The sequence below is a fragment of the Conger conger genome, chromosome 1 (assembly GCF_963514075.1).
Source record: "Conger conger chromosome 1, fConCon1.1, whole genome shotgun sequence".
NCBI classification, from domain to species: Eukaryota; Metazoa; Chordata; class Actinopteri; order Anguilliformes; family Congridae; genus Conger; species Conger conger.
The window spans coordinates 34894801-34907387 of record NC_083760.1 but is presented as its reverse complement, the minus strand read 5'-3'; the positions used below and the strand labels follow the sequence as shown (position 1 = coordinate 34907387).

The following is a 12587-nucleotide window of genomic DNA, read 5'->3' as shown; positions in this document are numbered from 1 at the left end:
ATTGTAATATTACTGGACCAGATCCACCCTGCACCACACGTTTACAATTTAATACGACTTCTGGAAAGAGGGTTGGCTAACTCATAACCAGTACCAGCTCTCTCATCATATTCAGTGAAATATGGATGAAGTGAATGACTATTCTACCTCAGAGATTTTGTTTGTATTACAATTCACTGGGGATACCACTCCTTCCATTGTTACGGTAACCTCAGTGACAGGCTAATCAAAGACTTAAACCTTGCAATGCAGGCCTACCAATACAACTTCTTCTGTCATTCAGTTTGCTACTGAATAGCAGGTCAGACACATTCCCACTATCAACACTTTTTCAACATCTTGTTGAATCCATGCCACAAATAATTGAGGCTGTTTTGAGAGCAAAAGGAGGCCCTACCCAGTATTAGTATAGTGTTCCTACTAAAGTTCCTAATAAAGTGTAGTGTTGTCATGGTCAATATATCTGTCATATGCAATATATTTAGGAAATACAACATGATATTGACACTGCCATGTTACATAACAGTTTGCCAATTGTTGTTTGCTAATTAAAGTCTGCTATTCTAGCTCTAAAAGCATATTGACAAGCAAGGGTGGTGACGTATAATCTGGTATACACTTTTTCTATAGCTTCTATTAGCTAACATTAATATGTTTAAGTTGCTTCATTCACAATTCCTTTCTACCACATAAATCTACCCAGTACTTATGCAAGTAAGCTTGTGTGTAATTCAGGCATAGTATCTCGATGTGGTGCCGGGTGGACCTGGTCCATACTACAATGTATTCATAACTAGCATTACAGAGCATTATAAATATTAACTTGTTTGGGGACTCCCTTATCCAGTATCCACAACCTTAAAGGTAAATTATCTTTATATTTAGTTTTAGTCCTCCAAATACATTTCCTTTTGAATGTACATTTTGTAAAATAAATATCCTGATGCTCAGTGACAAAAGGCATTGTAGACAGTATGACACGAAGTTGGAAGCTTTTCATTTTTAATTGACAGTTTTGGAAACGTTATTATTGCGAAAAGATTTATCAGTCTTTATTCAACCTAAATGTCATGCAGGCTGTGGATGTATCCTTTAGAAAAGCAAGCGTAAAACGTAAATGAACCAGAGACAAAAGGGATAGTTCTGACCGGTAATTTATTGAAATGCATTCACACAGATGGAGAATCCCTGCAACTCTGGAGGGAAATGATTCCCTCATGACTAAATCATAAAGATAACATTAAAAGGTTGTGTAGTTCTGAAAAAAGCTCCCTTCGAAATGCTCTTCTTACAAAGATGGCTCGTTTGTCAACAAGAAGCGTGTCAGTTCACCAGGTGGTTTATATAGGCTACGTACATGTTATCTTCCGAACTTAACCTTAAACTAAGGTGTTTGCAGGTTTGTGCTTAAGATACTGTTGTCCCAGCAACAGGCACATCTTTTTTTCTGAGAAAAGGAGACAGAAATTGCACCCCTTACAAAGAAATCCATGTTTAAAATGTCTAATCCGAGTAAATAGAAACAAAGCATAATTATGATTTAAATGTCTGCTTCCCTCTAGTGCAGGGGTGTCAAACTGAATCCCTAAGGGGCTGCAGTATCTGCAGGCTTTTCAATCAGCTGTCAATTAAGGCCTCCAGAACAAGGAGTGTTGATTCTTTAGCCAATCAATGACTTAAATGCACCACAGGTTCTGAGAACAACCCAAAAACCAGCAGACACTGCGGCCCTCCAGGACTGGAGTTTGACACCTGTGCTCTAGTGAGTATTTTGGTACTGTATTACTTCCGGAAACAGACTTTTCAGCTCTTTCATGATAATGTAAGATGAAAGATGAAAAAGGGCACTGCTGCCCCCCTACTGTCAGAACCTGCAAGTATTTCAGACCGCTGTGCACTGACATATGCCACCTGGTGGTGGTTCTGTGAACAACAAATAATTACTGTGGAAAAAAAACAAAAAATCTGCCCCTGCCTGGCAGATGTCGGGAGGAAAAAGTGCCAAATGAAACACGAAACCAAAGCATAACTGTTCTTTTGGCTCTGTGTTCCAGCACCTTGAATTTTAATTGAAACCATGACAATGAGGTTAAAGTGTAGACTGTCACCTTTAATTTGCTATTTACATCCATATCGGATGATCTGTGTAGGAATTACATCTCTTTTTATACATAGTCTCTCCATTTTAGGGGACAAAAAGTAATTGGACAGTTGGTGCCTCAGCTGTTTTTGATTAGCTGTATTCAATCGTTTCCTTGGTGCAGAAATAAGAAACCTTTCAGTATCTAATCTTGATTCTAAGCTTTCAATTGCCTTTGGAATTGGTTATTGGCATTTATCAACACGAGAACAGCAGTTGTGCCAATGACAGTCAAGGAAGCAATTATGAGGCTGACTAAATAAAAAAAACAGGCCAAACAATAAGCTTTCAAAACCAACTGTTTGTAACATTATTAAGAAGAAAGAGTGAGCACTGGTGAGCTCAGCAGTCGCAATGGGAGTGGTAGGCCATGGAAGACCTCTACAGTTGATGACCAAAGAATTATCATCATTACACTGCAAGATGCAAACCAACTCTTTAGCTGCATTACAAGGATGGCTAGGTTTGATAAGTAGCACTGAAAAGGCCCTGCAGAGTTCTAGAAAAAGGTCTTGAGGAGAGATGAGACCAGTGTTGGCAAGAGCAAACTGTGGAGGCTAAAAGGAACTTCCCAAGAATTCAGAATCCCCCCCCTCTATGAAACATGATGGAGGGGGTGTTATGGTTTCGGCATGTATGGCTGCCACAGATGCTGGCTCACTTTCCTTCATTGATAGTAGCAGCAGAGTCTGAAGTGTGCAGAAGTATCTTATCTGCTAAAATTCACTCAATTGCTTCCAAACTCATTGGATGGGGCTTCATCCCACAGTAAAGCAATGATCCCAAACATACACCAGTGCTCTCTTTTTTGTTCCAAACAGTTTTATTTTTGGTAGGCCTATTGTTTGGCCTTTGTCTCTGACAGTTTGTTTTTGTTTCTCAGCCTCATAATGGATTTGTTGACTTTCATTGGCACAACTCTGGTCTTCATGTTGGATGAAGGATTTAATTCCTTCATGGATTACCTGATATGGATGTAAATACCCTCAAATTAAAAATGACAGTCTGCACTTTAACCTCTTTATTCATTGTGTCGTTTCAAATCCAATGTGCTGGAGTACAGAGCCAGAAGAACAGAACTTGTACAACTGTCCAAATACTTACAGAGTGCACTGTAAATGTTTGAAACCTTTTTGAAGTCCAACTAATCTGAAGGGATTTTCTCAAAGGGATTTTCTCAAACACTGTAACTGAGAATCAGGGGAAAACGATTCCAAGAATTTGAAATATTTGTCATGTGAATTAATTAAATGACCTCTCCATTGTCAGAAAAGCATTTACTGCTGTTGACATGCTAACGACCTTGCTTGCATAAATGTTACAATAATCCCAGCTGGGTATGTGAAGACAACTGTCAGACTCATTGTTCAAAAGATTCCGGGTTTGAGTCCAGGGGAATGCAATTCTTTGCCATGGCCTGAAAGAAGGGGCTGCTGTTGGGTAAATAAAGTGGAAGTCCCACAAGTGCTGCTTCCTCCACCACGGTGATCCGGATCATCACTGGCAGAAAGACTAGACCTGCAGAGCGATGACTGCAGCCCATAGGAATGTGTTATCACTCCGGGCTGAAAGACCAGAACATGTTGGCAGAGGGCTGAAGGAATGGGGGGAAGGGGGCACAGTGATGTTGGTGGAGGGGCAATGCAGGGAGGGGGTGGGGTGCTCACTCAGAGCACTAGAAATAATTTCTCTGGAGACAAGAATAAGACTGACGCCGGCTGGATCCAAAGGAGAGGTCCCTGAGCCTATTTTTAAAACTAGCTTAGTCATTTCTAAGCGGACATACAACCCAGGGAAAGTGGTTGGAAAACAAGTTCCACTTATGTATTTTGACTAATGGTGTTAAAATCCACTGTGCTTATTTTTGAGGATGACTGCCTCACTATTTCAGGCATAGATCAGGGGTTTCTTAGCCCTGAATTTCTGGTTGTTTAATAATATTGTGCACATTTTCTATTTGATGTGATGCATCATCAGCCCTGTACATTACAAACTGACAGGTATAAACAGACATCATAGCTCACATTTAAAGTGTTTCCAAAGCAGCCCACTTAATTAAACCAATCAATGTGATCACAGATCTCCATGGCGCATTAAGCAGTCCATGAAACCTCAGTGTGAACTTTGAGATGTTTGAGAGTTGGGATTGGCATTGCTGAAAACAGAATGCATGTCTTTTTTTAAATGAGGCCATTCCATACAAACTTAAAGCTTTGACTGCACATTAGCAACATGGACCCATGCAACTTCCGTGCATCAGTACAAACAGGCCAGGGGAGATTGGGTAATGTGAAAGCCCTGTCTGAGTGGTGTTATTTTAAGTTTTACAGGTAGTGAAATGCAGTTGCTTCTGTTGTCTCCCCCTAGCAGGATCCTCTTGTCCTCTCCTGATCATCATCTATCAACCTGAGAGTCATAGGAACATGCAGTATGTTTACTAGTATTTTAATGACATTTTTCCGCAGTTTGCTGGGCAAAATGTAATGAAACTACATTCAAATTTGTGTCATGGTTGTAGTAGTAGTTAATAACTTTTAGGTGTAGGTAACAACAGGAACTAGCAACTGCTTTTGTTTCTAAAATATTTATCTAAAATATTTCTTTTTTCCAATCTCCTTTAAATACCGCCTCCGCTCTTCCCTCTAATCCTGATTGGTGAGAAGCACTTCGCTCCACTATAGTTGCCAAAGGTTTTCTTATACTCAATATCTGCACTGCTGTCCTTCCCTGTCTGTGAGCGAATGGGTAGCTCTGCAGACAGTGACCCCAGGCTCTGATGATGAGAGGCACTGCTGCTCGCCTACCCTCCCACCCACACAGCTTCTGTGCTGAGATTTATCTTACTTCATTGCCTTCTCTTCCGTGACCCTCACCACATGTAGACTTAAGTCCCTTCTCACCCCCAAAGTGCCCCCCCTCATGCATGATCCAAGATGGTGTAAGTGGGTGCAGGCCCCCTCACCTCTCCCGCTCCTGCTCCAGCAGGTTGGTGAAGTCATCGCTCTTGTTCATGTAGTCAGTGTGCTTGCGCTTTTCACCATCGAGCTCATGGACGGTGCGGCGGTGGCACTTCTCCGCCAACAGGAGCTGCTCCAGCATGCGACGATATGTCTCCCGGTGCTTGTCCTCCAGCCGGTCCAGCTATAGAGACATGGGACTTCAGACCATCAGTGTTCTTGTCGTATGTATTTCGCTGACTACCATCAAGCTTCATTCTGCGATATGCCTTTTTTTAATGCCTAGCTGCTGAAGATGAACAAGCATGAGCTGGGCTCTTGAGTGCAGACTGGACCCAATTGTGCCCAAATTATAGCTAGGCCTATTATCAGGCCTATTATCAGGGTTGGAATTACACTCTGGCTTTGGGGCTTCTGTGAGATCGCAGATTAGGGTGGGAGGAGGGATTGCAAGCAAGGAGAATCAAGGGCTCAGGTCTCTTTTGGAGGTGCTGAGCTTCCTGTGGCCTCCCCATAATTAGAACATTGCGATACGTTCTCTGAAACTATTGTTTTCACTTCGGACAGGGTGTTCAAGCCCCAAACTCCCTTGTAATTTGCAACCTGCCTACTATGCTTAGTAGGCCCAAATGCAGCTAGAGTAGTTTTCCTGTAGGAATGTGAATGGCTCATAAATGCATTGGAGGACAGCATGGAGCTGAGCCTAGACCAACCTAGTTTCAAACTCAAGTTTGAAAATTCCAATTAGGGAGAATAAAATGGGGAAAAGGAGGTTTTGCTCACTCACCTCTGCCATGGGCGCCTCGTAGACGTCATCCCCGAAAGACTGGGAGTGGATCATCAGTCCGTCCCGATGCAGTGCTCTGAGAGCCTTTTCCGGTACAGCTGAGCCATAGTGAGCCTCCAGGGCCTCTGGACGTGTGCGCTGTGACTTCAGCATGTGGATAATATCCTCCCGGGCCTGTGCAATGGGATAAAGATCTGCTGAGGGATGGGACCCAGACAGACAGCACACATAATTACTGAGCTACAGGACACAGAATTACTGAGCTACAGGACACAGAATTACTGAGCTACAGGACACAGATTCACCGAGCTACAGGACACAGAATCACTGAGCTACAGGACACAGAATCACTGAGCTATAGGACACAGAATCACTGAGCTACAGGACACAGAATCACCGAGCTACAGGACACAGAATCACTGAGCTACAGGATATAGAATCACTGAGCAACAGAACAGAGTCACTGAACATCAGGACATAAAGTCAGTGAAGGATGGGACACCGAGACACTGAGCAACAGACCAGAGAGTCACTGAGCTACAGAACACAAATTCACTGAGCATTAGGATACAGAATCACCGAGCTACAGGACACAGAATTATTGAGTGTTGGTGCCAACATGTATGACTACATGCAACTCCTTATGAGGCTACAGAGTTACAATGGTAGAGTTTTTATCTTTTTGTCAATTTTTCGAAAATCCAATTTCATTGTGTGATGACAGAAGCAAATAAAAAAAGGTGTTCAAAGTATTCACACCATCAAATTCCAATACTCAATTGTTTCTACACAAAATTAAACTACTGGTTTGATTATAAACATTACATCTGTTTTACCTTTATTCTGATTGCCACCAGAATGCAGCATCAAGACTCCTGTGCTCCCTGTATGAACAAACACTCATATTGTTACCTCTGGGCAAGAAACATAAGTTTAAAGCTATTAAAACATCCATGTCCATCAGTTAAGGGAGCCACAGGTTAAGGAGAATTTGGCTCCACCTATTGGCAATAAAAAGCACTGTAACTAGAAGCCAGACCAACAAACTCACAGCACACAAAAAAAGCTTAGTTCACCTAATAGAATTCAATTTTCTTTCTGGACAACAAACAACTTCATGTAGCTACTCTAGTTCGGTGGCTTTCAGAATTGTCCAAAAACCCAAATATACTTATTACTAATAAAGCACTGAGCCACATATCAAAGAATCATACTTTGTTATTGACAGGGAACAACTGCAAAAATCACAGTCTGGAAGGAGCCACATCTCCAGGCTGGCAGCTGAACATATGTTCACATTAGAACTCAATGGCAATGGCTCACTTGCTGAACAAGACAGCAGTGCACTGATACACAAACAGAGACGCAAACACAAAACATTCCAAACAGTGGAATTTTTCCATCTTGACCGCACAGTAGCAGGGTGCTGTTACTGCTCTGTTATTAATCAAACCCAGAGGGAGGTTGCAATAAGGAGCACATTTATTACGTAATCACAAGAGACCTATCGGTAAACAGGGCTAGGTTTTTCTGGTTTGTCTGTCACCCTGCTTGGTAAAAGCCACCATAAAGTGAAAACTATAATGTGAAGATCCCTTTGGTCAGAAAGTAATGTACCAGCTCACTGCCTGAAGGAATCCCCCACCCTCTTCTGGGAAAGAATCTTGGTGGCAATGTGAGCAGGGGGCATGGATTAGTGACAACTGGCTGGTACTATGTGAGCCAACAGGGTACAGTGGGCTCCAGAATTATTGGCACCCCTGGCTAGCAATGTACAAAAAATACTTTTATATTTATATTATAAATAAACAATATCATTATTGAGATAACTCAAAATGACAAACAAAATGTTTCAATTGAACCAAAAAAAATCAAACATTCTGTTCATTAAAACTAGATTTCACCAAAATCAAGGTTTCATAATTATTGACTTAATACTTGGTGCATCCACCTCTGGCAAGGATAACAGCAGGGAGAGTTTTCTTGCTTGTTTGGCAAGGTTAAGGAACACATTTTGAGGGATTTTGGACCATTCCTCTATGCAGATCCTTGCAAGATCTTCACATTCTTTAGTTTGCTCTTATCAAATGCCCTCTTCAGTTCAGCCCTAAGGTTTTCAGTTGGACTGAGGTCTGGTGCCTGAGATGGCCATTGCAGAACATAGATGCAATGGCCATAGGTAGATATTCCAGCAGACAATGACTCCAATCATACATCACAATCCACACAGGAATGTCTTAATGAAAACATCCATGTCCTGCAATGGCTGTCGCAGTGTCCCATAAAACATGCGTGGTCTGAACTGAAGGGGGTCCCTACGCGAAAACCCAGGTTCTGCATGGTCAAAAACCCTTCAAAATCCTTCCAAATGTGTTCTCTAACCTTATCACAAATTATAGGAAAATACTCATTCTTGCCAGGTGCACAGAATATTAAACCAGGGTGCCGAAATTTGTGAAACCTGTTTTTTGTGGAAATAATTGTAAAGACTTTGATTTGATTAAATTGAATCATGAATACATCACAGTACTTTACACACGTTTGAAAATAAACAATAACTGTGCAATTTTTTCGTTTACAGTATTTATCAAGGGTGGCAATATTCTTCTCTGAATGTCATAATAATGCTATGTCTCCAAGATACTGTTGTTTGTCAAATTAGAACTGAGCAATTTCCTCTGGGGAAAAATGGACAGTTGATGTTCACTCACATTGCATGCAACATGCATTTAACATTATTTCCAGTACACATGGAAAATAGGCAAAGTCAGTAAGGAATTAGGACAGAATCTACCAAGATACAATATAAATACAAATACAACTGCAACAGTCCTAGATTATACTACAAAGTACAACAAGGGGCTAAAAAATTCAGACAGGTGAAACAAGTGGTAATAGATCAGGGTACTCCCACAGAGGAGTCAAAGTATAGTGTGAAGAGATGAGTCTTCCGACTGTGGTGAAAAATGGGCAGTGGGTGAGCAATTCTTATAGGGATGGGGAGGTTGTTCCACCACAGGGGAGCTACTTTAGGGTTGAGAAGCCAGAGCCATTCACACGGCTGGCAGGACGTGCAAATCGCCTGAGGCAGCAGAGCAGAGTGGTCAAGCTGGTGTGTAGGGTTGAATTATGTGCTGTAGGTAGGGAGCGGCTGTCTTGTTGGCTGCAGCGTAGGTCTGAGTCAAGACATTGAATCTGATCCTGGCAGACCTGCCAGGTTCAAACTAGAACTCTTAAACGAGAACTCGATGACCAGAGTTACAAAGGACCAGCCATATGAAATGTATGTCTTTACTCTTAATATGAGTGTGACTTGTAGGGTGCAGACTAGGAGAGTGCACATGCTTTCGCTGCAGTGCTTGGGGCATATGACAGCAGTTGGAACAGGAGAGGCAAAAAATGGGATATCAAAATTTGGGAGAAAAAAAGGGTATAGCACAAAATGTAGTCTGCCCAAGTGTAACCTGAGATTAAATCCAGCACACCTGTGTAACTGTGCAACCTCAGTAGTCCAGATTCTTACCTGAACCTCTCCCTCCATTATCCCCAGGAATCTGAGCAGCTCCATCCGAGAAAGATCCATGAATCCCCTCTTTTGATGACTGGTCGTGCAGAGTTTCTGGGATCTTTTCTCCGTTTCAGAGATACCATTCTCTCCATCTTTTTCCTTCTGGGGTTTAGCTTTCTTCTTCAAGCCCTGAAGGTTCCCACCATCTTCTTCACCATTGGATGGTTGAGAGGCATCAAGCTGACCATTGGTCGGGTTCTCTGCCTCGCTGTTCCGGGACTTCATGACTTTTCTGCCTGGACACCGACACAAGAGTGAAATGAGTCAGTGTTGTTTACCACGGTGTTGTTATGATAAGATTTTAATAAGCCATGGCACAGATTTATCCTTCTCCCAGTCTCCTGCCAACCGTGACTGGGATACTGTTTTGTTTATGAGGCCTGCTATCCAGTTACAACTGCCGACAAAAACATTTCGCAACAGCTGCTTGACGTAAAATGTTCCAGGATAATGTGAGACTTAGTATTTCCTCAGCTACTTTAGAAAAGGGATACCCAGCTAATTAATGGATTGAATTGCTTTGAGACCAACTGAAACTGAAGCAATTAAAATTTCTGAAGTCTTTCTGAGCTGCTGGAAACTGAGTCCTCTGGCCTGTGCTACCTGTATCAGTAACAGTTGTATACTTATAATTAAATACATAGGCAATAGTTTGTGAAATATTTGTTATAGACATATGTAAAATTAAATCTACTAAATGTTCTATAATAGATGTCACATAGCCTTTGCCCTAGTGGGGATATATCTGTTGTAAAACAGGATGAAATCCCTGATTATATCATTTATTCTATCGGATAAGTTTAATTATATATAGGCGTAGGCCAAACGTATAGTGCATCTTGGTGCACCGTATTGTTTCCTCTGTTTCACTTTGTGTGCTTTAACTGCACCACTGTGAATGCAGAGGATTTATATTATTGAATACAGTATACTGCATGTCTTTGCATGCCATTTAGGAAATGTTAGGAAAACTAACATACTTACTTGGGTGCCAGTTAGATTAACTGAGGCATGTGTGTACCTAAATCTAATTGTATGTTTGTGTGGTTTCTCCCACTAACACAAAATATATATATTAGAATATTCCCTAGACCATAGATAAACCAGTCAATGACAAAATTTACCCTTAAAGTTTACTGACCTAATAGTGGCCAGCCTCATCTGTCACTGCTGGGGGAGATGTTTACGACCGGAGAGGTATTTATAACCTAGGGGAAATATGGCTTATATTTTGGAGAAGGTGTTCCAAATGGAGAAATGCTTAAGCAAATTTAAAAATAATGAGTAGAAGCAGTTTCTTCTCTTGTTTTATTCCCTGGGCATTAAACTTCATAAGGGGGGTTAATTTTGGCAAAGACTGGCTTATGGGTCATTCCCTCCTAGCTCTCCACTGTTGTTTCCTTGATTGTTGTCTTTCCTCCCCCACTTTGTCTGTCACCTGTTGTGTCACTTGTCTTTTAGAACAGTGAACCTGCACTCCCAATGAAGTGTATAATTTGTTATGTTTTGATCTCTTTGTTTAGGATCAATTCTTGAATTGGATATCTGGAGATATCTGCAGATATTCACCCCGAATAAATGTATATTTTATAAAGTAAATAACTGTATTATAAATCTTGTAATGGTGCATGTGAGCTATATACTTTCCAGTGTTCTGTTAGCATTCTGTATGCAACATACTGCAGTGTTGTACAAACGTATGCATGGCTATAGGCACGGCTCGATGATTTAGTTTCTAAGTATTTAGACTTGTCGTCCAAATATTTATAGGATAATTAATAATCCTAATTTTTAGCATGTTTGGCAACCCAGTGGCCACTGGTTTCAAACATAAAATCAATAAACAATAAAATATATTTCAATCAGTAAGAATTGGAGCGCAGGCACTTCAATTCTATCAGCCATTTCCTTTTTCATCAGACCCGTACCGTCGAGCGTGACTTAGCCTGCAGAACATACACTGAGGATTTGCTTACTGCTGTCATACAAGATATTCTGGACCTTTGTCTGCACAAGTCTCCTAGTCATGTCTTAAGGGAGCTCATTGAAGCCTTAGACTGGCATAGGTGAATTGTGTCAGAACAAAGGGAAAATATTCATTACCCACAGCATTTATGTATGTATGTAATGTTTATATGTTTATTGTAAGTGACTGTACCGGTTGTATCGGATTCTTAGTTTTCTTTCTTTTGATTTACCCAAACCTGGTCTATCTAAATTCCACTACCATACGCTCAACCCGCGTAGTAGTGCAGAATCAGGTATATAAATTAAATCACCATATTGGTGGATATCACTATAAGGGGCATAGAAGCCATATTCACCACTCGCACTGATTGTCATGAAACATCCTACTATCATCTATATGCATAACCATCTTTTTCCCATTATGACACCAGATATATTAGTGTTCAGTTTTTGGATGGCCATGCTGAAATCATCCAGGTGTCTCACCCACAGTAGTACGTCACCAGCGAGATGAGTTCCTTCACTGGTGGAGGTCTGACCTGTCCAGCAAGTCACTTCACCAACTGGAAGTGATTGAGGACTTCACAAGGGGTCAGATCTGCGTTCTGAGGAGAATTCCGCTGGAGGTGGACGTCTCTCTTTGGTGGAAAGACACTCTTTTGGACAGTGTGCGTGGTCTCTGACTGACATAATGGACCTGGTGCAACAGGTTGTCCAGGGCTGGCTCCTCTACCAGCTCTGCTCAGGACCCCTACACATGGTGGGACTGGTGGGACTGGGTGTTCTGAGGGTCCGTCATCACCAAAACTATCATCCCCTTAAGCTCCTTTACCCATGCTGCTTTGGTGCTCAGCCCCTGCAGCTGCCGACAATGTCGGGACTGAGACCCCACGCCGCAGGGAATTACATACACAGTCACGGCCTTCATAGTGACCCCTTGGGACTGTGTTATGTTTGCCCCATGGGGTCAAGAGGGGAATCTGTAAGGCGGAAATTATTAATTATGAAATTATTATTCTGGCATTATCACTCAGGGCTGGTCAGCTTGCTGGCTTCCTCTGGTATTGTGGCAAAATGTGGCTGTAAAGTAATTTAGGAGCATGCATCATTAACCCCCACTATCTCCCCCCCCATACGGGCAGGAGCCTGTGGGGGAAGACTCAGGCC

General features: G+C 41.8%; 1 protein-coding gene and 1 pseudogene across 13 annotated transcripts in view; one reads left to right on the top strand and one right to left on the bottom strand.

The window, feature by feature from the left end:
- Positions 1 to 12587, bottom strand: part of LOC133133246 (filamin-A-interacting protein 1-like) — a 56201-nt gene that overhangs the window by 20614 nt on the left and 23000 nt on the right. For 12 of the 13 annotated variants that reach the window (XR_009709196.1, XM_061249357.1, XM_061249364.1 and 9 more), the window contains exons 2-4: positions 9408 to 9688; positions 5885 to 6058; positions 5103 to 5281 (exon numbers count right to left, since the gene is read on the bottom strand). Coding sequence is in view for 12 of the 13 variants with exons in the window: in XM_061249357.1 (XP_061105341.1) it covers positions 5103 to 5281; positions 5885 to 6058; positions 9408 to 9677 (623 nt within the window). In the remaining variant the exon portion in view is untranslated. Of the gene's footprint in view, positions 1 to 5102; positions 5282 to 5884; positions 6059 to 6720; positions 6769 to 9407; positions 9689 to 12587 lie in introns of those variants that run through there. The other variant, XM_061249423.1, reaches the window with a different exon arrangement.
- Positions 10632 to 12103, top strand: LOC133123904 (uncharacterized; annotated as a pseudogene).